Source organism: Phascolarctos cinereus, unplaced genomic scaffold (genome assembly GCF_003287225.1).
Source record: "Phascolarctos cinereus isolate Bilbo 61053 unplaced genomic scaffold, phaCin_HiC Scaffold_1;HRSCAF=81, whole genome shotgun sequence".
Classification (NCBI taxonomy): Eukaryota; Metazoa; Chordata; class Mammalia; order Diprotodontia; family Phascolarctidae; genus Phascolarctos; species Phascolarctos cinereus.
This window is the reverse complement of record NW_027555514.1, coordinates 51,593,138-51,617,877: the sequence shown is the minus strand read 5'-3', so window position 1 is coordinate 51,617,877 and position 24,740 is coordinate 51,593,138. Positions and strand designations below refer to the sequence as shown.

General features: G+C 40.4%; 2 protein-coding genes across 6 annotated transcripts in view; one reads left to right on the top strand and one right to left on the bottom strand.

Moving 5' to 3' along the window:
* LOC144456601 (uncharacterized) overlaps positions 1-24,740 on the top strand; it is a 162,543-nt gene that overhangs the window by 24,779 nt on the left and 113,024 nt on the right. The gene's annotated exons all lie outside the window — the stretch shown is intronic.
* STEAP4 (STEAP4 metalloreductase) overlaps positions 22,244-24,740 on the bottom strand; it is a 36,383-nt gene continuing 33,886 nt past the window's right edge. For both annotated transcript variants that reach the window (XM_020987460.2, XM_078151825.1), the window contains exons 4-5: positions 24,299-24,463; positions 22,244-24,093 (exon numbers count right to left, since the gene is read on the bottom strand). In XM_020987460.2, coding sequence (XP_020843119.1) covers positions 23,824-24,093; positions 24,299-24,463 — 435 coding nt within the window. In that variant the 3' untranslated portion in view covers positions 22,244-23,823. The remainder of the gene's footprint in view (positions 24,094-24,298; positions 24,464-24,740) is intronic.

Here is a 24,740-nt window from a genome sequence, read left to right as displayed (position 1 = left end):
CATTGTCATCATCATCGTCATTGTCATCATCATCATCATCATCCTCATCAATCTGGTCTTCCATTTGCTCAGGCTGAGCACTCAGGTTCCTGGGATTGGTCATTAAAGTATTGATTTCGAGCAGGGAGGCACTGTAGTTTAGAGGTCATCTAGTACAACCCCCTTCTTTTATAGATGAAGAAATTGAAACTCAGCAATGAGTGACTTGTCTAAGGACACACAGGTAGTTTATGTCAGAACTAGGCAGGTTGCAAACTTGTATCTGGGTGCAGGAGTGAAGGTGCTTGGTTCTTACTTCACAGCATTATTATGAAGCTGAAGTGAAGTAATGCATGTGAACAGTTAAAGAAATGTTGGCTGTCATTATTATGCTTTCCTTCTTTTTTGCTTTCACACTTGAACTATCCATTTGGAAGCAAAAGGCCTGGTTTTTTGCCTTTACAAATGAGTAAACTGAGGCTTAGAGAGGTCAAAGAAGTGCCTTGTCCAAGGTCATCCAGAGGCAGAGACAGAACTAGAACCCAGCTCTTCCGATTCCAAATCTGGTGCTCTTTCCATAGTACCACATTGAAGGCAATTAACTCACTTCCATACTTGTTGAGCTGTTATTGCACTATCTCCCTTTCCTACTAATGAGGACAGTTTGAGACTTGGTTCCTCATTATAATAATGAGATCATGTTATCAAATGAGAGAATGTTTGTAAAGCACTTAGTTAGCACAGTGCCTGGCACATAGTAGGTGCTTCTTAAATATCTGCAGCTTTCCTTTTACCACCTCCCTTATAAGTTTGTCTGTTCTCTGACAGATCTGACCAGGACAGCTTTCCAGTTGGGGCTGAGTAGTCTATAACCCAGGGCTCAAGTCCTGCATTTGCAGATGGCTCATCTCTTCACCAAGGAGGAAATATTATGCAAATGTTATGCTTCAGTCCTGTATTAACAAGTATAAAATGCTCATTGAGTTTTAATGCTGATGACGGTAGGCTTCAGTTGGGTAACGTTTCCTACTTTTGGAGTGAATGAGAAAGAAGATGTTTGCAGCATGCTGTCATCTGAAGTGCACGGAGTAGCTTCAAACCCTGACTTGCAGGAGAATTCCAGAGAGATTAGATATGATGATTGTGGGTGACTAAGATGGTGACTGGGTTCTAGTCCTGTGTGGCCCGGGGAAAAACATTTAGTATTCCAGGCCTCAGTTTCCTCTCATTCATTGCCTCCAGTGCTCAGGATCTCTAAGGGCCCTTGCAGCAATGGAGCCTGTAATCTGCTATCACTGAGGCCCCTTTCAGCTCCCCTAGTCTCTGATGCTAACAGGAAGATGTATAAAAAACAGTGGGCTCCAGAAGCAGTGGCTTTGGACCTGACCTCTCTTGGAAAGGCTGCAAGACAGGTGATTAGAAAGGACCAGCAGAACCTTTTCCCAGCTACAGCCCAGGCATGGGTGACAGCAAGAGTTTTATCTGCAAGTACGAAGTGTAACTATATGTATATACAAATATATGCAATTAGCTCTTGGTTATCTGTAGTAATGTATAATAACATAAATATGTATGTGTGCATACGTGGACATATACATGTATGGATGTATGTGTATATATGCACACATGTGTATATATATAATATATATGCACCCACATGTATATACGTATGTAGATAGTCTAGACATGTTATTTCATCAGTTGTAGGGAGTTCCTCGGCAGAAATGAATGAATGAATGAGTGAATGAATGAATGAAAGAGACATTTATTAAGTATTTTTACTGCCAAGCACTGTGTTGAATGCTAGGGATACAAATGCAAAAGTGAATATAATGGGAGTGGTGGCCAGGAAGGGGTGTTTTGGTTGGAAAGGCACTGGGTTGGTGAATGGAGCCATAGGGAAGTCGCTTTGCAGAAGCAATGGAAATACTGATTTGATTATACAAAACGAGGGTGAGAGGCAAAAGTGGGGGTACAATTGAGGAAGCATTAGAATGTTGAAGTGTGGCTGGAGCCAGCCTTACATGATGGGCTCGGTGTAGGGATGTGTACTAGTAAATGTTTAGCAATCAGCTCTTGGTGGAGGTGGGGGGAAAATGTGCTCAAGATACCCTTTGAAGTTGGATTCGCATTATTGACATTTTCCCATCACTTTCTTAAGTCTAGATAATCAACAACACAAACCAAGCCCTGATTTGTAGCATTTCCAAGGTATACATGCTCATCTAAAGTCAGTTCATGCTGGCAGTAGCATATCCCTGACTATGTGAGACAGAAATTGAGAATTCTGGAGCTGAAAGAAGAAATTCTCTCTGCCAATGGAGATTGGCAACCATTTGTATTTTTTTGGATCATTTTAAAATAGGCAGTTGGGGCAGGGGGGGAGCTTCTGTACTCTTCTGTCAGTCCGTAGGGCCCTTGTACATGGACCTTCCAGTCCTGATACGATTGATTCATATTAATGCTTCTTTGGCTGTGGGATCTCCTTGATGCAGATATTCTTCACCCTCTCCATCCCCAAACTGGATTGCAAGCCCTCCATGTTGCTCATTCCTGTTATTCCCTGAGTTTACTGCAACTGATCTGTCCCATGTCCTGGCCGGGGGGGGGGGGCTTAATTGTGTCCTTTTGATATCATCATGATACCAGTAGAACACAGCAGGTATTACCCGTGCCTTCTCTTCCTGTCTGGCTTCTCAGACATTTCTTTGATGGCTTCCTGTACACAAGATAATCTGTCAGCCCTGTCCTGTGTCATTCTCTTGGGGCTGTGTTATGTCTTCACACACTGCTGCTGTTTTAGTGATTCTCATCTTCAGTTCTTCAAAAAATGTAGGCTTCCTTGAATTGCAATCATGCTTTTACATCACTGGACAAAAATATTGATGTTAAAAATGTAGAACTTTTGTTTCAATATCATTTAAAGAATTTAGCAATTTAAAGACTCTTCAGCCAGTTTCTTCCATCTGTTCAGTTCTGATCCTGGCCCGTTGTCTGTTTGCAATGTCTAAGATAGATAACGGGAGAGAAACTCCATGGGACAACTTAATGAGATTAGTTCACACTCTTAGGGCTTTAAAGTTTACAAAATGCTTTTCCCACAGCAACCCTGCGAGTGGGTCACGCAGGTATGGTAGCTCTGTTTTACAGATGAGCGAGCTGAAGCTGTAACAGCTGGCCATCATCAGAACGAAGATTCAGACTCGGATCTCATAACTCCAAGTCCTGTTGTCTTTTCTCCTGCGATAAATATTTATACTTTGAACTTACCTAATAAAATATTTAGTGAGGAGAGAGGCAGCCTGGTGTGAGGGAAAGAGGACAGGACCTGGAATCAGGAGACCCAATTATGATCTTTTATTGAATTTAAATCTTCCCTCAGGATTGTGTTATAAAACCACATCATAACATTTTAGTGCCTCCTATCCATGGAACAAACGTTTACAAACTGAGGAGCAGTTGGAAATGCAAAAGCTTATATATTAAGTATAAAATTAATATGAGTTCAGCTTAATTAAAACCTAGAACTAATCTGGGAACGTAACTCCACTGCTACTTCAGCAAATCCTTGTCAATTCTACCCTGAAAGCTTTAGGTGGTTAGTCATATGAACTCCAGAATCAGGATACTATTCCCCTGCAACTGTCTTTTAGGATCTAGTGTTTTTAATTTATCTCACATACAGCCTTTCTTCTCCCAAGCTGTTCCTGGTGAGCATTGCTCTTTTGAAGTGAAACTGATTTATATAAATTAGGATCAGAGCTTTAATATCATATAGAGATTTATTTTATATCAAGAGTTTCACTTGTCTTGAAGAAAGGGTAGGATATGATGTAATAAATGCCATCTTGGGTCAGGTCAAGGCAGTTGTGAAAGAATGTGTTAGTTCCCATCCATGATACCACTCTCAAAATGGATACTTGCTGTCTTTTGGGATCTGTAATCTTATAGATGAGAAAGTGGGCCTTTTCTCCATTGGTGCAGATTGCCACCGTCTCATTTCAGGCATTCTCATTCTCTGTGGTTTGAGTCTATATATTTCATAAAGCTTTCATAGAGAAAATCTGCATGTTGTTCTTTCATGTTTTAATATTTAGTGGATACCACAGAGATATTTGGGTTGTTCATCCCTTGTTGTGTGATTGACCTGGCTTCCTTTCAGGTCATACATTTCCTTGATGTCTTCATATACCCCTTCTTGCATATAAGTCAACAGTGGACATAGGCTATTGTGTCTTGTATGACTTTCTTTTGCTTTTTGGTCGTTTGTGATTTTGATTCTTTTGAGGTTGAATTGTTTCACGGTTCACAGCCACGTGGTATCAAAAGATGAATAGTGGTACTTAAAAGGTGGACTTTTGTGCTGAGGAGAAACTTGGAATCATTGAGAGTACTGGGCAGTTTCCCAAATGCAATATGGCCCCATTATCTTTGTTTGTCCAATTCTGAGCCTGTCATTATCTATTTGTAATGCCTGTCTATAATATGCACAAACATATAAAACTATGTGCATTTATGTGTATATGTATATATGCATGTATGTATACACACATAGATATATACAGATATGTACATATATACATGTTTATATAGTATACACACAAAATATGTAAATATATTGTATATGGTATAAATGCATGTATATGTACACATATGTGTACATATATGTGTGTTTATCTGCACTGAGACTTTTGGAACACTCTGTGGGCTGTGGGTGGGTGTGTGTATCCATACAATGATGTGCTAACCCTGTGGACAGTCTCTCCAGATGCATGTAATAAATTTTCTGGGCAATAGGCACTTTTCATCCATTTGGTTTTCTCTAGAGACTGTGAAGTAGGATGATTTCTTTTGAGTGGTTGTATATGTCATTGAGGAAGGTCTGTAGTGTAGAGATAATTGTGTCCCGTTATTAGCACAATCATTCATGAGTAGAAACATCTAGAGAAGCTTATCATCTATAGGGAATCTTCTTTTCTCTTCTATTTGGACTTTGCTCAGGGTGTCCTCTGTGACAGTGGAGAACGCCTCTGGTGAGCGTAATCATCTGTTTTTATGCCTCACTTGATATTCATGCTCAGATTACTGAGCGGTCGTATTTGTGGTTTCATCTCTCAAAGAATCCTTTATCGTCTTAATTTTAAAAGTCTTGTAAGATCTTGCATGAGGAACACTTATTGGATAACCTTTCAAGTCATACTTTGTGTTTCTGAGTCAGATATTTCTTTTTTATTAACAATAACAAATTGTGTGGGCTTTTAAATTTTCTGTCTCTAAGTGAGCTGTATGTCTATGAAGATGTCTTTTTTTTTTCCATGGAGGAAAGCTTATCCGTTCCTTTCTCATGTTTTCATCATGATTACCCTTGATGCTTATGTAAAATTTTCTTGTAAAGACTTTTACATGTCTGAGAAAGTATATTGATGAGTAGCTGCTGCTGTCCTCTCTAAGTTGCCTGGCAGGGGATGGGGTGTGGTTAAATCACTGATACTTGGCGTTCTTTGGAATCTTTCCCTTTTGAGATATCTTACAGAATGCTCCCTCAATCTCAATCAAATCTAAATAAAAATGTCTTTGAGACTGTAGCACCTCTGGATTTTATATTTGGTCAGGTTCAGCCTTCCTTCCTGATCTGATTGTCTTAAATTCCATTTTTCTTTTTCTTTGGATACTGAGGTAGTGGGGAGTGGTTGGTTGGGTGGGAAGGGAGTAAGCTTTTATATAGTGCCTACTATGTGGTAGGTGCTGGGCAAAGTACTTTCCCAGTATTACCTCATTGGATGCCCGCAGCCACCCTGTGAGGTAGGTGCTGTTATCAGACCCACTCAGCTCTCTGTCCATTGTTACTGACGATACAACACTGTATAAATACTGACAACACTGGTCCATTTTGGCCTATTCTTTGCTTTTCCATATTTATTTACCATTCTCTTTGAGATGGCTGTCACAGCAGTCTTTCTGCAGGTTCCCTTTCCCCTCCACTGCTTTTTACTGTTTCCTGAAATACTGTTTGTCCTCTTATGTTATCTGTCCACCTCCATTGTCTTGCAAATGTACTCGTATCCTGAACCACTGCTGTTTTTGGATGCCATGTGTCTCTGCTTAGCAAGAAGACCAATTATTTGCTATGAGGGGCAGTTGCTGGGCTTTTAGCCTCCCCGTTGTGATGCTTGTTTTTGATCTGTTCAACTTCTTTGAGAAACAGTGATAATTTTTCCACATTAAAAGAGATAAAACCTTTAATATTTTTTCCTGTATGGTCTCATGGGCCAAAGAATTCTCTTTGTGTAAGCCAATTGTGTAAAGCAGTATGATTTTAAATTTTTAAAAGAAATTCATACCTTGAAGACTGATGATGAACCATGTTGTGTCCTTCCTGATGGATTTAAGATGTAGAATGGGATCATTACTGCCTTTAGTATAGGCATACCCTGAATAATGTTTCCCCAACAGACTTGTTTTATAGTAGCATCAATACATTATAACCAGACCATTGTATATAGCATTTTAGACTGTCATTGTCTTTTCTCCCTGCTATGCTTTCTCTTCTTTCCTTCACCTTCTCTTCCTTGTCACTTTCTCCATCTTATTTTCTTCTCTTTTCCCTTATATTTTCCTTCTTTAACTCTTACTCCTCCTCATTTTCCCCTTCTCCTCTGACATTTCTGTTTCCCCCTTTGTCTGTCTAGTCTTTGACATACCCTTTTCTGTCATCTGTTTTCTACTGCTCTCCTATCCTGTCTTCATTTTCAGTTATTCCTTCTCCTCTTTGATATTGCTTCATTTTTCAGTCATGTCCGATTCTTCATGACTCCATTTGGAGTTTTCTTGGCAAAGATACTGGAGTGGTTTGTCCTTTTCTTCTCTAGGTCATTTTACAGATGAGGAAACTGAGGCAAACAGGGTTAAATGACTTGCCCAGGGTCACACAGCTAGTAGATGTCCTAGGTCAAATTTGAATTCAGGAAGATGAATCTTCCTGATTCCAGGCTCTGCACTCTATCCGCTATTCCACCTAGCTGTCTTCTCTTTGATATTATTCTTGTGAAATTATTCTATTATTCTTGTGAAATTATTTTTGTGAAACTAAGTGCTCCCTGTAATGTTTTTCCAAACAGTGTTTTTGTGGGACCAGTTAGCTATATTAGGGAGAGTATGTCTGAATTCTGAGTGTTGCTTCTGTTTGTTTTGTGATCCCCATACCACATTTGGCATAACTCCCTTAGAGTTCCCAAAACCCTTTAAAGGGGTCCAAGAAGTCAAAACTTTTTTCTAATAATACTAAGATGTCTTGATTTCTAATATGCTAAATATTGATAGCTTTATCCCATATTAAAAAAAGCTTTGGGGGTCCTCAATAATTTTGAAGTGTTGTAAAAGGGTCCTGAGAGCCTCCTGGAATCAGGAGAACCTGAGTTCAAACCCAGACTCAGACGCTTAACATTTACTAGCTATGTGACCCTGGGCAAGTCACTTAACCCCAATTGCCTCACCAAAAAAAAAAAATTCTGTTTGTCTTGCAGAACAGGAACCTAACCTTTTAGGTTAGTTTAGTTTATTTTTTCCTTTTTTAGTACTTTATGCATTCTGGCAGAATAATGTAATTTTTTATTTATTCTAAATGAAAAGATTTCCATTTATTTCAACAAAATGTTTCCATCAGCTGAATATTCAACTTACGTTTTTACTTTTAAAGATGACAGTAGAATAATTTCTCTGTTCAAGCCTTATAGCATTAATCAGACCTCCCTGGTCTACAGGTAGAGGCACCTATACTAGCTTGGAAAAAAGTACTAGACTTGGCATTAGAGCAGCTGGGTTGAAGAAGTAGCTGAACTGCTAGCGCTTGTGTGACCTTGGTGAGTCATGTCATTTTTCTCTCTCAGCTCTCAATTCAGTGATCCTAGCATAAAACATTCTGACACTCTAGATTGCCTCTCCACAGTCACCTGCACAAGAAACAAAGTTGGGCGAAGGTCAAGGCTGGTAGTGCGTATTATAAAATGAGAAAAATTGAGACAGACCTCTGTAATTCAAGTAAATTAAAGTTGTGTTTCATTTCTCTGGATAATTCAAGGTGGTTCTGTTTTTTTAATTGGTTTTGCTTAAAATTTTGAAAATTAAATATTTCCATTCTCCAGTTTTATAGCATACATTTAGATCTGGAGAGGACTTCAAAGTAAAGTCAGTTCTTCCAACTCCCACATTTTACAGATAAGGAGATGAGGGGGTCTGAGCCTAGGCCCTCTGACCCTCCATCCAGCTTCCTTGGGCACAGCACCATATCTCTTCTGGAAAAAAGTAAAGAGCTGATAAACAAAGAGATCGCAAATGTTGTATAAATACTCGAAAGTGCATCAGTTCCATTTTCTTCCTAGGAATTAATTCATCAGAATATAGTTTTTGGAGTTCTTGTGTTATTCCCATCACTAACCACAAGGAGGCAAAGTCTTACCAGAGTCTGAGTAGTTAGATGGGAGGTATACTTGTGTGGTCAAACACCGTTCACTGAATCCATTGCACATTTTAAAAAAATATCAAAACTATTAAATGTGATAAAATCACAGGATCAGCAACATTCGACTAAAGCTGTTCCCTTCACAGTTTTCTTTTTTGCTCTTTTATTATATCATGCTCATCACCAAACCAAAGTAGTAATGCTTAAGTATGAAATACTTCCTCTCTCTGTCTTGCTTCTCTTCCTTCCTTCCTTCCTTCCTTCCTTCCTTCCTTCCTTCCTTCCTTCCTTCCTTCCTTCTTCCTTCCTTCTTCCTTCCTTGTCCTTCTTCTCCATCTCCTTCTCTTCTCCTCTCCTTCTCCTTCTTCCTCTCTCTCTCTCTCTCTCTCTCTCTCTCTCTCTCTCTCTCTCTCTCTCTCTCTCTCTTTTCATTTTATTAGAGGAGCTCCTATTGTATAAACGCTCTCCACTGATATGACTTGCTTAAGGTCACATAGCTAGTACATGTCAGCCCTGGCTCTTTAACTCATATCTTTTTCACTTAGAGGTTGATGTTTTACCTGTTATACCATGCTCCCTCTCAACATTTCCTTAGCTAACAATAATATTACAAATAATTCTTGCATGCATGTTATACTAACTACTTATAAACCCTTATCCCCAGCTATTGTAAATGATGTCTATTTTGTGAAAATAATTATAGAACCATGTTGTCATGGAATTAGAAAGGTAGTTGATAAGTTATCATCCTGCCTTCAGATAGGATTAGATCCAAAAAACATTTAGAGTAGGGAATCTTAACCTGGGGTCCATGAACTCGTTTATTTGTTTTAATATATGACTTTTAATGAAATTGGTTTCCTTTATAATCGTGTGTTTTATTTTACATATATAATGACATTCTTCTTTTAGGTGTGGTGATACACACTTGTATTCCCTGTTGCTGGAAAAGTCGAGCCTGGTGGATTGCTTGAGTCTAGGAGTTCTGAGCTGCAGTTGATATGATGTTGGCACTAAGTCAGCACCAATATGTTGAGTTCTCGGGAGAGAAGAAGGCCTACCATGCTGCCCAAGGAGGGGAGAAATAACACATAGCACAACGGAGTGGGTTAAAAACACCTGTGGCAGTCTGTATTTTTTTCTAATGCCCTTTCTTTCAATATAGTTTCTTTTGTAAGCTTTATAAAGTTGATATGGCATCAGCACAAAGTCCAGTACTAATGTGAGGGCCCCACAGGGCCACCAGGCTGCCTGTGGAGGGGAGAAATAGCCCTGATCTAAAAAGCAGAGTTGATTACCTACAGCTCCCATGCCGTAATCAATCTGTGACTGACTGCTTCTCTTCCAGTCTAGGTGACAGAAGGAAGCCCAATCTCAAAACAAAACAACCCTCACATTATGCTGAGAAGGGATGTGTAGTTTTCATTAGATTGTCAGAGGTGTCTATAACATACAAAAAAGTGTTAAGAACCATCATCTAGAGCAAGACTCCCAATGCTTTTTGTAGCCCTTTCCAATAAGAAGCAGCCCTTAATGTCAGTAAAATCTGTCTTTAATCTGGCCTAAATCTCAATTTAAATCCAGTTTCTCTCTAGTTGCTAGTGAAGAAATAAAACATCTGCTCATCATTCTTCATATGACAGTTTTTCATTTGCTTAGGGATTTTTACAAATCTTTCCTCTTTCGATTTATATAATTTTACTTCCTTCAACTTATCTTCATGAATCGTAACTTTCCTACCCTCAGTTACTTCCTTGATTCTTTTCCTAACCCAAGAACCTCTTTAACTGTGGACTCTAGAATTGAAGCTATAAATTACAGAAGGGTTGCTAACCTGCATTACTTACGTTTCAGTTTTTTTTTTCAGTTGTGTCTGACTCTCCATGACCTCTTTTGGGGTTTTCTTGGCAAAAACACTGGAGTGGTTTGCCATTTCCTTCTACAGCTCATTTTACAAATAAGGAAACTGAGGCAAACCGGGTGAAGTGACTTGCCCAGGGTCACACAGCTAGGAAGTGCCTGAGGCTGGATTTGAACTCACAAATAGGGTGCTGGGCCTGGAATCAGGAAGACTCCTATCCACTGCTCCACCTACCTGCCCCAACTTGTACTATATTCAGGCTTCTATTGAAGCCGTGTGGCCCTAATGCCCAGAGTGTTGGGCTTGAAATCAGGAAGACTCCTGCCATGTGGCTGCTCAGGCTCACTCCTGCTACTGTGGCCATGAACCAATCACTTAACCTCTCTCTCAGACTTAGTTTCCCCATCTGTAAAATGAAGAAAATGTTCATAATACCTATCTCACAGGGTTATTGTGAAGCTCACATGAGATACTATATGAAGCATTTGAATACTTTAAAATGTTACATCAATGCCATTTCTTAATAGTAAAGTTTTGATCAGCGCTGAGTTTAAGGGAAGCATTCAACAGTACTGAGATAATGATCTATTCAAATGTGTTTTTTTTGGGGGGGGATGAGAAGTGTGGTTTTATTGCTATAAGGAGCCAATAGTGTGAAAGAGAGAGAGAGAGAGAGAGAGGAGAGAAAGAGGAGGGAGGAAGAGAGAAAGGGAGGAGTGAGAGAGGGAGAGAGATATGCCCTATATACATACATATATAGTGATGGTTTTTATTTGTATATGTATATGCATATTTATGTAGTGAAGTAAACTATCTTTACCAATGTGAATTGCCACATTCTCTGCCGTTTATAGTCTGAGAGAGTGAGTCACCTTGGGTAGTGATAGGTTTAATGACATACAGCGATATATGTCCCAGGTGAGAGTGGACTGCATGCCTTCCTGACTCCACGGTGAGCCTGCTACCTGCTCTGCCATGCTGCCTCTTATAGTGGCCTTTTGCCCACTACAAACAACCGGTCTTTATTACCTTTAAATAGCCAGTCATTCCCCATCTTCTGTGTGAGCGTCCTTTTTGAATGTTGCCCTCATTCTTTCAGGTCATTCTGTGCACTTTTGACCACTTTCCTGGTTTTCTAAAATAGTTTTAAATGAGGGTCCTGTCTTTCAAGCATTTCCCTTCTTTTGATATCAACTGCAAACTTATTGAATATTTTTTACTCTTTTAAAAAATAAAACTTAGGGTTCTGTGACCCTTTACCTTTATAATTTACAAAGCCTTTTCAGATTTTTTCTATTCCATTTGAGCCTCCCAGCCACTTTCTGAGATAGGCAGGGAAGGTATTATCATCACCTATTTATAGATAAGGAAACTGAAAATCAGCAAGATAAACCAGTGATTTCCCTGGAGTCAGGTCATCTGACCAATCCATTGCACTATACTGCCTCTCATAGTCTGAGTGAAAAAAATGTCACTGGACTAAAAATTGATCATCTTGCGTAGAACATAGCATAGTAACTGGTAGAGGGGCAAAAAGGTCTTTGCTCCAAGGTGTCAGTATCTTGGGAGGAGTGGACACTTCCTCCCTCCAGTAATCACAGTCCTCATACTTCATCTCACTGTTTTCTCTTGGCTTACCCACCATATTGTGGGCTGTCCACTATGAAGCCTGATTGCCCCTAGGCTATTACTTCTTCTGGTACCACTGCATCCCAAGACTCAGGGACAGGTCACCTCTCTTCTAGCAGGACTGCCTGCGTGATCAGATGCACACCGTCCCCCCGACCCCCAGGTGAAAGAATCCCTACTCAGATTTCTGCTTTTGCCCCAGGTGGAAGAATTCCTAGTTATCTTTTCTGATGGAATAATATTCATTGTGTCTTTCCAGGCTGACAGCTTGGATGCATTCATTTGTGAAAGAACAAATCATGTTACTCTCCAGACCAATCAGTTTTTGAAGTTGAAATCAATTTTGTGTCTAAAGCCTTTCACAATCTACCTCCCGTTCCAGCCTTATTATACATTACTCCCTTTCAGAGCTGAGCTCACTCACCAGAGCTGATTGTTAAAATGTCCATTGTGAATATTCATACCTCAGAGGTTGGCAGGTGCCACAAATCAGGGCTCACATTGTTTCGATGGTCATCTGGTGATGGAGAAATATTAATAATGTGATGGAGAAAATGGTAATAACTCAGATTAAACTTAGCATCCTCTTTTTTGTGGAGTATATTGTTACCTAGCACACCACTGCCCATAGCCCAGTTAAACTGACTTTTTAAAATTGCTCCTTCTACATAGGGTTCTGTTTCCTGACTCTTTGCCTTTTCCCTGGCTACCTGGCTACCCTTCATGTGGATACGTTTTTTTCCTCACTTCCATTTCCCTAGTTTCTTTGAGAATTTAGCTCAAGGGGCAGGTGGGTGGTACAGTGGACAGAGCACCAGCCCTACAGTTGGGAGGATCTGTGTTCAAACGTGGCATCAGACACTACCTGTGCAACCCTGGGCAAGTCACTTGACCCCACTGCCTCCAAAAAAAAATTAGCTCAAGCCACTTTCTCCATATATCCTTTCCTACTCACTCCCTAACCCCCTTGTATCTGCTGTATCTGTACAGCCAAGACTGATTAGTGTGAATAGTAGAGTCTGTAGAATATTCCTGTCTTATTTCACTAAGATGATCTGCCCTGGCAAATAAGCATGTGAGAGGGAGTGAAGTAGAAAGACCGCCAGGCTTAAATCAGGGGAGCTGGGTTCTGTTTTGTATATGTTGAATTTCTGGTGCCTACTAGACTAGGCATCTAGCTTGGAAGTATTCAGCAGGAAGTGTTTGGTGACTGGAGTTCAGGAAAAGGATAAGAACTTGATACATCAATCTGGAAATCATGGTCATGAACATGATAATTGAACTTTAATGAGCTGATGAAGTTAACACGTGAGAGTTCAGATTCTGGCTTTGACACTTAAGGGCTATAGAATTCTGGGCAAGTGACCTTCCTCTGAGCTTCAGTTTCCTCTCCTTTGCAAAATATAGAGTCAAGATTTCTTAAATCAAGATTCAAAAAAATCATCTCAACAGACTGAAATAATGTGTACTGAATTGGAGAAGTCAGTTTAATAAAAATAAAGGCAAAATCCTGACCTAATACAGTCTTAGGCTACATTAATATAGAAGCATTATACCTAGAGGAGCAGCTAGGTGGTGTAGTGGATATAGTGCCAGGCCTAGAACAAGGAAGATTCATCTTCCTGAGTTGAAATCTGACCTCAGATACTTAACTAGCTGTGTGACCCTAGGCAAGTCACTTAACTGTATTTGCCTCAGCTGCTCATCTATAAAATAAGCTGATTTTCTCTTTTTGTGGTGGCAAAGAATTGGGATTTGAGGGGATGCCATCAATTGGGGAATGGCTGAACAAGTTGTGGTATATAAATGTAATGGAATACTACTGGGCTATAAGAAATGATGAGCAGGTAGATTTCAGAAAAACCTGGAAAGACTTACATGAACTAATGCTGAGTGAAGTGAGCAGACCCAGGAGAATGTTGTACATAGTAACAGTAACATTGTGCGATGATTAACTTTGATAGAGTTAGCTCTTAGCAATGCAGTGATCTAAGACAATTCCAAAAGAGTCATGATAGAAAATGCTGTCCACATCCAGAGAAAGAACTATAGAATCTGAATGCAGATCTTTTTTCTTTCTCGTGGTTTTTCCCTTTTGTTCTGATTCATCTTTTACAACATGACTAATGTGGAACCATGTTTAACATGATTGTACATGTATAACCTATATCAGATTGCTTGCTGTCTTGAGGAGGGAGGGGTGGAGAAAAAAATTTGGAACTCAAATCTCACAACAAAAGTGAATGTTGAAAACTATTTTTACATGTAATTGGAAAAAAATACTATTAGGTGGGGAAAAAAATAAGCGGAATTGGAGTGTGTCCAGAGGGAGGCTACCTAGGAGAGTAAAGAGCATAGAAATCCTCATGGAATCTTAGAATCATAGCTTTAGAGTTGGAAAGGAGCACAGAGGTCACCTCTTATTTTGAAGGTTAGGAAAATGAGGCCTTCTTTTCAGTGGGATGAATTGTTAGAGAAATTGGAATGTTTAGCATCAAAAATGACTCTAATTTATATGAACTGATGCAAAGTGAAGTGAGCAGAACCAGGAGAACATTGTACCTAGTAACAGCAATATTGTGTGATCAGCTATGAATAATTTAGCTTAGGGGTGGGGAACCTGCCTAGGCCCACATGTGGCCTTCTAGGTCCTTAAGTGCATCCTTTTGACTGACTCCAAGTTTTACAGAACAAATCCTTTTATTTTTATTAATTTATTCTTGTTTATTTTATTTATTTTACTTGATTAAGCTAAATATTGATGTGGCCTTCCAACATGAGAAAGTTTCCCTACCCCTGACTTAGCTCCTCTCAGCAATACAATGATCCAAGACAATTCCAAAGGATTCATGATGGGCAATGACATCTACATCCAGAGAAAGAACTGATATAGTCAGAATGCAGATCAAAGCATGCTATTTTTACTTTATTTTTTTCATGTTTTTTTTTCTTTTGGTTTGTTTCTTCTCTCACAAGATGACTAATATGGAAATATGTTTTATGTGATTACACATATGTAACCTATATCAAATTTCTTACTGTCTTAGGGAGTAGGGAGAAGAGAAAGGAGGGCACAGAGAGAGGGAGAAAATTTGGAACTCAAATTCTTTTTTTACATGTAATGGAAAAAATAAAATACTATTAAAATTTTTAAAATGGCTTTAAAAGTTAGGGTCCCCATGCCTAGTACAATACCTGGTACATAATGGGAGCTTAATAAATGCTTATTGATCAATTGAAAAAGAATGCTTGGGAGAGGCAAAGGGGGAGGGGGATGTTAGACCTCTCTTCCACTATTTTTGGGGCAATCACATGGAAGAATTGAGTACCGCACCAAAGGGAAGAACTAAGGTGTCTGTAACTTCCAGAATCAGATTTCCAGTTAATATAAAGAAGAATTTTTTTTTTTTGGTGAGGCAATTGGGGTTGAGTGACTTGCCCAGGGCCACACAGCTGGTACATGTCAAGTGTCTGAGGCCGGATTTGAACTCATATCCTCCTGACTTCAAGGCCAGTGCTCTATCCACTGTGCCACCTAGCTGCCTCTGTAAAGAACTTTTTAACAATTAGAATTGTCATCAAATGGCATGAGCTGTCTTATGAGGTAGGGAGCTCCCTGTCCCTAAAAAGCATGTAAGCAATAATTAGATGACAGTCAGTCAATTTGTTGTAAAAGGAAGTCCTATATTACACAGGTGACTGGATGAGGTGTCTGTTAAGGTTCCTTCTAAGACTTGTTTCATGATGTTGTGGAAGTGGAGGTTTGTAGGGGTGGCATGTTGGCATTGTGGAAAGAGTCTGGGATTTAGGGTCAGAGAGTCTCTGTGTAAATCCTGGCTTTACCCCTCACTCCCTGCATGACCTTGAAGTGTGTCACTTACCTTTATGGGCTTCAGTCTCCTCATTTGTAAAATGAAAGGGTTATGCCAGAGTGATCTCTAAGGACCCTTCCAACTCTAAAGCCTAGAAAAGGTATAATGTTGATTAAATCACCTCGAGAAAGCCAAAAAATATATTAGAAAATGTCAAAAGGAGGAGAGAAAAATGATCGAGGGAAGGTAAATGCACTTTTGTGTGAAAACCCCCAAAAATTATAAATAATTCAGTCTGGATAGACAAAGGCTGAAGACTTCTGGCTCCTTGGGCAAAGGACCTGGGTTCAAATCTTACTTCTGATGCATACCACCCAGGCGCTTTTGGGCAAATCACTTAACTTGCCTTGGCTCTTCTTCCTCGTTGGTAAAGTGGGGATGCTGGTCTAGATGGCCTCTGAGGTACTGTCCGACTTGAAATGTATGTTAGACAGACAGATAGAAAGCTAGCTAGCTGGATGGAACAATTATTAAGTGCTTACTTATTTTAAATAGATAAAAAGAATATTTGTTAAGTGGCAGACACGTTGCTAAGTACTATGGATACAAATACAAGAAAGCACACAAGATAGCCCCTGTCCTCAAGCAGCTTGTATTCTGGAGGGGGAAGACAATGTATGGGGGAGCTGGAAGGAAGGGTTGGGTAGGGAGTACGGGCAGGCTTCATTGTGGTGTGCTGATGGCACTGCTTGGTTGATTGGTGTTACTGAAACTGTTTTTGTCTTATAGAGGGTTGAGTGAGAGGAGAGTGTTTTGGGGAAAGACTATCAAGTTTTTAAAAAGGAACAAAAGAAACAATTGCTTTACAAAACTGTTTTTCATAAGCAGTTATAGATAATAGCCTTCCACACTTCTTTCCAGCAGGAATTTAATAGATGGAATGATTTCTGCTCTAGTTCCTTAATCTTGGTCTTATCTTTTCAATCAGGTGATCTGTTCTCAAGCCATCCTCAGGAGCTCTTTTTTCCTGTTGCCTTTGTAGCCTGGACTGTTAGAATAGCCTGCTCGGAAGACTTTCTGCTTCTTCTTTTCCCTTTGTGTTGCCACCAGAATGACCAGGACTGATCCAGGGTGATCCAGCCATATCTGTGGCTTCCTATTACTTTCCTTCCTTTCTTTCTTTCTTCCTTTCTTCCTTTCTTCCTTTCTCTCTTTCTTTCTCTCTCTCTCTCTCTCCCTCCCTCCCTCCCTCTCCCTCCCTCCCTCCCTCTCTTCTCTCTCTCTCTCTCTCTCTCTCTCTCTCTCTCTCTCTCTCTCTCTCTCTCCCTCTCCCTCCCTCCCTCCCTCCCTCTCTTTCTCTCTCTCTCTCTCTCTCTCTCTCTCTCTCTCTCTCTCTCTCTCTCTCTCTCTCTCTTTCTTTCTTGAGGCAAACAGGGTTAAGTGACTTGCCCAGGGTCATACAGCTAGTGAGTGTCTAAGGCTGTATTTGAACTCATAAAGATAAGGCCAGTGCTCTATCCACTGTGCCACTTGATTTACCTTAAATAACAACTCACATTCAAAAACTAAGTACTGCTTGGTATAAATCAGGTAATCAAATCCTGGAGCATGACGTTCAAGGTCACCCATTCTAAAGATGAGAAAGCTGATGTCTGGTTGTGGTGAATCCACTTTCCTTAGGTCACACAGAAAGTGATAGGGCTGGGATTTGAATGTAGAGCCTCTGAGATGCTTCACAAATGGTTTTGTTTGTTTTTCTGTCTGTAATTCATGAAAGCCCCTGGGCCTCATCTGTCCTCTGGAACTCACTCCCCTCAAGAAGTGGTAGGGCTAAAAATATAATTAGGCTCAAAGGTTTAGAGAAATCCAACTTCATCTTGAGAAACCCCTCTCCCCTAGCAGTATGATGGGGATTGGAAGCTGTTTCAAAAAGGAGTGCCCTGGGAAAACGGAGAAGAGAGGAGGGCAATACTGGAGGGGAAAGATCAATATGTTGCTCACAGTTGTCTGTGTGATGTCTAGTCAGTCATGGAAAGAAACTTAAGACCTCAACTGAGGTCTAGAAAAGTAGCATGACCTGCTTCTATGTCATCCAGTTAGGGAGTGGGAGAAGCTATCTTCAGTCCTTGGACTCCCAGTTCAGTCTTCTTTCCATTGGGCACCCCTCCCTGGCCCTCCTTTCATGTCTCTCTGCCAGTCTTCCCCCTGTAAAAAGTAAGGGAATTTTTTCGTGTTATGGACCCTTTTGTTAGTCTGGTCATACTGATGGGGTTTGGGGTTGCTGGGAACCCCGACAGGTCAGGGTACAGGGCAGCTTCTGCCTGGAAAGAATTCACACACTCAAACCTTCTTTCAGTCAAGTGACAACGTTTATTGTAGTGTGGGGGAGATTAGTAGGGAATCTTCAATTTAATGGGGGCAGGGCGAGACTGATACTTATATAAGGGACAGTGAAAAGATTGGGATTAAGGAGTAGTAAATAGTCTGGGGTAGGCCAAGAGCCACAGGGAAAGGACTGTCAAGTAAACTAATTAAGTGATCTAGGTGGGCTAGGGTGGTGGGGCAGTTGCCTTGGTTAGAGGCCAGTGATCTGGGCTACTGAAATGTAGGGGACTGGGTTACTTTCAAAGACATGATCTTTTCCTTTTAGGGGCCCAGGTCCCATCACCCCATCAATACCTATAGATCTCTTTGCAGAAGAGACTTTTTAAATGCATAAAATAGATAAGATTGAATGAGAAACCAATTCTGTTGAAATATTGTGATCAAAGTATTTTTCTCATCCAAGTTTTGGATCCCCTGAACCTATCTATGGACCACTTGAGGAGGTGTCTGTGTGATGAGGCTTAGGGGTTCAGGGGTGCTGGGACCCCAATATCACAACACGGATCCTGCCGGAAAGAATTTGACCCAAGCCTTCTTTCAGGCAAAGACAAGGTTTATTAGAGCATCCATCATATTGGACAGACTCTTAAGAAGTCTGAACATTAGTGAGCTAGTGGCTAGATTTTAAGAATCTAAGCTGTGGCTAGATTATAAGAATCTGAGCAGTGGCTAGATTTTAAGAATCTAAGCATCTTAATGGAGACAAGGTGGACCTTATACACAGCCACAATGAAAGGCCAGTTGATGGGATTATAGCCTCAGGCAAACACCAGAGATTTGGCCATGTGAGAAAGTCCAAGGTTTTTCCTTTTTGGGGCCTAGCTCCATTTGGACCCCAAGTTAAGAACCTAAACAATAGCGCTTTCTCTGTACTTGGTTTCATGAAAGTACTTATGAGTAGGAAGGATCAAGTTACTAATAACAGTTGTGCTAGATACATAATAGGCGTCCATTTACCAAATCCTTGTTTGCTTCCTAGGTATTTGCTTGCCAAGCAATTATCTTAACAAATCCTACTGCAGTATTAATAAATGCTGTTACAGTACTGGAGTAGCACTGGCCTACAGTGTGTCAGGCCAGGAGGCTCGGAGATACAGAGACAAAAATGAAGTAATCCCTGCTCTCAAGGAGTTTGTTTGGTAGAGGAGGAAGGTGAAAAGAAGGTTCCCTCTCCAGTCTCACAGGTTTCTGTACTAGGTTTCAGAGAAGAATTTTAAAACTGAAACCACTGTAGGGCTTAAGCTACTTTGTAGTGTGGGCAGCTTCCCAGCAAGGCCCATTGAGATGCGTTTAATCAAGCATAAACATGCAAATTAAGGGGTGGGGAACCCCAAACACAAGCATTGGGTGGACCTAAGACCTGGATAGGATACTAGCTTTCCTTAGAGCCTTCTGGCTTCCCTGGGAGCATCTCTTGAGGTCTGCCAATTTCTAGTCACATCAAGCTAGGTTCAAATAGTAATAAATAAGGTTTTCTGAACAATATAATAAAATGTTTCCCAACAGAACCCAAGGTAGTTAAATGTAGGTTAGGCGTGGAAGAGAGCATTAGCAAGTGGGGGAAATCAGAAAAGACTTTTTGTGGGTCTTGTTTGAGTTGTGTCTTGGAAGGAAAAGAGGATTCTGTGAGGCAGAGGTGAGGAGCGAGTGTATTCTGGGTCTGAAGGGTGGCTATTTTCAAGACACTGAGACAGGAAATGGGGTTAGGAAGGAGGAACAATGTTTTTTTGGCTGGATAGCAGAGTCCCTGCAATCTAGCAGGGTATAATGTATAATGAGTTTAGAAAGATAGGTTGACTGGATCTGAACTTTCCTCCTCCACAGAGGCAAGAAATCTTAATTACAATTGGCTGCCTTGTGACTTTCCTCTTGAGTTCTATGAGTGCTGTCACAAATTGCTTCTGGAGCTGACATCTTGACAAGGAGAGCTGTGGCACCAAAGCATTTTTTTCATTCTTCGCATTCAGTAAGTTTTTCAAAGTGTTAAGACATTAAACCAACTGGGTGGTAACCGGAGTGTACCTTGGGGAGGCATCAGGGAAGTGCAGAAATGCCTTCTCTGGCGATCAGAGTAGAGGAAAGCAAAAGGGAAAGAAATTATTTACCTTCTTGCCTCATGGCAAGACATCAGAAGCTTTTTGAGTACTTGGACAAATGTTGACACAACTGCCTTTGAAAGGGGAGAGCTGGGTCACATGAGACTGGAGTAGAAGGATTAAGATGGCAGTTTCTATGGAGACAGACTCAGCAGAAACTAATTCAGCCACTGGACTTGTGCTACTGGTTAATACCCAAATGTTATAGGACCTATTCAGGTAGATACTGTAATGGAGGACCTAATGACTGAGCACATAAGAATGCTATTGAAATCTTTGCATGCAGTATTATGAAAAAGACTGTATAAAGCCAGAAGAATCTGACCCGGGGGTATAGCCAGCTTATTGATACTATTTCTGGTGGTGCCACCAAGGGACAAGCTGTGGCATTCAACGTGTCTGATTTTGTTGTTGTCCAGTCCTTTTCAGCCATGTTTGATTCTTCATGACCCCATTTGAGGTTTTCTTAGCAAAGACATTGGAGTGGTTTGCCATTTCCTTCTCCAGCTCATTTTACAGATGAGGAAACTGAGGCAAACAGGGTTAAGTGACTTGCCCAGGGTCACACAGCTAGTAAATGTCTGAGGCTGGATTTGAGCTTGTCTCTTCCTGACTTCAGGCCCAGCACTCTATCCTGTGTGCCACCTAGCTCCCTTAACTAACCCAGTAGATATTTAATAAATGTTTTTTTGCTTACTGACTGTTATCCTCTGACTCCAAAGACCTTCCGTGAAGACTCTCTCCCAGGCTGCCTTCCACTATACAATTCCCAAAGAATCTTCCCTTCCTTTCTCCCAAGATTCTTAATTCCTAGGAGTTTGGTATCAATTAGGAAACCAGTCAGATTAAAAGTCAATCTTGAAATACAACCATTTGATAGATTTTACCCACTCAGAAGTATTTGTGTTTTGAAAGAGGCGTGTGCTAACCAGATGGGTTTTCATTTGGTAGGATTTGTAGGAGAAGCCATTTTGGGAGTTCAGGAAGTAGTCAGTTACCTAATGTACTTTGCCAAGTCTATACTCCCTCATGATATAGTATGACAGAAGATCAGGGATTGGCAACTGGGGAGCCCAAGTACATTCCTTGAGTCCTTAAGTACATTCTGTGAGACCAAGTAGGATAGCAACCGCCATCTTGATATAATGTACTGAACTAACTGTAGAGCGTTACTACCACTTGTGTGTGGTATGTGGTGTGACACTGGGTTGCCACTTCCTCCAAGCACTGTGCTTAGTATAAAGAGGAAATAAATGTGAACTGTCCTCTGACCCCTTAATGTCAAACTGGCGGAGTTTGCAAAATCCAACAGGTAACGTTCATTTGTGGTTTTCTACGTCAACAAGCTGTAGGCAACAGGGATCCATTTCTGTATGAGTTTGACACCACTGCTTGTAACCCATCAAGGATTCCAGAAAGGGTCCTTTGTGTTATTTCCAGGACCCCTGAGCAATTGCCCATTTGGAGTTTATGACACTTGCTCACATACATTGTCATTTGAGCCACACCTCAACTCTGTGAAGTAGGTAGACTGGGCATTAGCATTCTTATTTTACAGATGAGGGAACCAAGGAGTCAAAGTCCAGTATTTTTTTTCTTTTTGAAATTTTATTTGTTTTTATGAGCCAAATCAAAGAAAAATATTTTAATATACAAATAAAAAAAGATATATATGAAACAGTAAATTTGTTATGTGCAGTTTACTTTTAAAAAAATGTACATAGAATTCATCATGTTGAAAACAAAACTGTCCTGTTCATGTTTCCTTTAAAACTTGTTTTTTACTCTGTATTTTTATAATGTGGACACTCTTTCCTTCCTTTTTTTAATTTTAAATCTTTTTTCTGCTTCTTCCTCCAGTGTGTTCCTACCGTGTCTTGTTTCTTCTTGACCACCACCATATCTAAATGCTTTGGAACCTTCCATAATCCCCAGTCATCCATGATTCACAGAATCTAAGCATTTTTGAATTGGAAGGCAGCTTGGCGGGCCACCTAATGCAAACCACGCTTGAAAAAACAGAGTCAATCAACAAGCATTTATTAAAAGCTCCTACTATGTGCACGTAGTAGGTACAGGGGATCCAGCCCAGCCTACTAAACAAGTGGTCATCCGGCTCGTCCATGATGACCTTTAATTAGAGGAGAACTCCCAGCTCTCACTATGAGGAAGATTCCCCTGACACCAAATCACAATGTGCCCCTTTGCACTTTCTACCCATTGTCCAGAGGTATGCTGGCTCAGGCTCTGACTGTCTGATAGTGAAAATTTCAGTATAAGCACTGATACCTCAGAAATTGGCAAAATTCTACAAATCATACTTTGATTTATTGTTTTGTTGATTATTCCAACTTAAGAAAATGATGAAAAAAGGTTAATAATACTGTTTAACTTTAAAGTGCTTCCCCTCACCCCCCTAAAGCTGGTGGCTAAAACTTTTTCTTACCATTACACCTCCACATTCCTTCTAGTTTTTTCCTCTGCTTTCAGGAGACAAGAACGTATCTGTATAATCCCTTTTCTACATTTTAGCTGTTCAAAAAACTTGAAGGCAGCTCCATCTCCCAACTGTCCTCTCTTTTGTAGGCTTAAACACCTACTGTTCCTTCAACCAATCCCCAGTTAGGTCTACCAGTGTTTAATTTTCATATTACATTTCATTGTTTACAAAAAAGATGAGTCTTGGTGAGTTACGGTGACTAGCATCACTGTGGATTGTGTAAGAAGATAATATTACATGTAGTCAGCCATGAGTGATACTTGGACACATGCAAATAATGAAACATACTGAAGCAATGAGTCCACTGTGATCCATGATAAAACAGTACAGCATTGTTTATCTGGCTCCACCTCATTTCTGTGGGTTTTTTTTGTGGGGGGAAGGAGGATGGGGGGGCGATTTTCTTCTTCCAGCCCCTTCCATCACAGTAGATTGTTTCTCCCTATGAAATAATATATACACTAGGGAATCTGTCTTCCATGAAGGTTTTTCTTCAATGTTCCCTAATACTCAAAACATATTAGGTTCTAAAAAGCTAAGCCAGCAGGGCACACAAGTTTTGGCAGGTTCTATCAAGTTAGTAGGGACTTGGTCATGGACAGTGAGTGTATTGTATGAGGACTAGCTTAGATAAGATTAGAGATAATCAATGCCAGAGGCTGGTTATTAGGTGTTGATTTTTTTTCCTGTAGCAACTTATGAAGACTATTAAGATGTTGGGGGTAGGTAGGATGTAGAGAGTAGAGGTCACTATGTGGTTCAATAGAGGGATCCCCCATTTACCCAGTGAAATTGTGGAACCTTTGAGGAAAGTGGGGTGGCTTTGTGACATTAAATTTTCAGAGACAGAGAGAGAGATCAAACTTCTTGCATATCCTGGCATCAAAGTTGAAGTCAAGGAAGAGTGGATCTCTTCTTCCAAATGTCCAGTTGTTTCTTGGGGCCTTCCTAGCAGAAAGTCCTCCCCTGCCTGTTCTTTATACTCTGGAGAGAGGCAGAAGAGGAAGGCTTAGGGAAGAAAAGCACACTTTACAGTAAACATTCAAGTCCATTGCTGGGAAGTCTCAGTGGTAATGACATGATGAACTGATTCGTTAGCTACTTCACACCTCATTTTTGCCATTTCCTAACTGGGCCTTTTTAGAGACTTTGGAGTTCCTTTCCCAGCCTTGCCGGATCCTTGTAAGTGGCTGATCAAAGCATGGCATTACCAGGATGAACTTCAAGACCAGCACCGTACAGGGCATGATGAGACTTAGCACATAAATTGAAGGCAGATACCATCTGAGAATAGAAGGGCTGAGGAATCTCTTCCCACCAAACACAAGCGTGTGCGCTGTACATAAGATCAGTGTCAGGTAACCGAGTTTAGACTGTACGGAAAAAACACAGTGATACCCGAAATACCATTTACATCGACATGAATGATAACAGGGTTATTTGTTATCAACAAACATTTCTGAGTGCTGCTTTCTACTGGACATGGTTTCAGATTCAGAACCAAACTTCTTTCTTCAGTATGATTAATAACTTATTTCAAAGGAATAAAAAAAGGAAGGCATATCTGAAAGTCCTTACCTGGACAAATCGAAACTCTCTCCAGTTGACCGTGTTGCTGACAGATGGCAGGGAAGTGATTCCCAAAAGGACAAATAAAAAAAATCCCAGTATGCCCAGGGCTACGTAAGAATCGCTGAGCCAGGCAGTGGTCGTGTTGAAAGGATCAGTCTTATTGTTTTTTATCTAAGAAAAAATAAGAAGTTTAAAAATGACAGATTGCAAGAGTTGTTTCTGCTTTTGATGATAGTTTTGAAGGGTTTAGTGTCTTAAGGTGATTATAAAGCCTTTCTAACTCATTAAAAAACATTATTAAGTATATAGAGGAAGCATAATGTGAATCAGAAGTCTCCATAGCTACCATAGATAATGTGAAAATTATTTGCTTGTTTGAGTATTGTTACTGGAATAAGGAGAGAAAGTCACAAAATAGAGCTGTGATTCCCCACTACAAAGTCTTGTT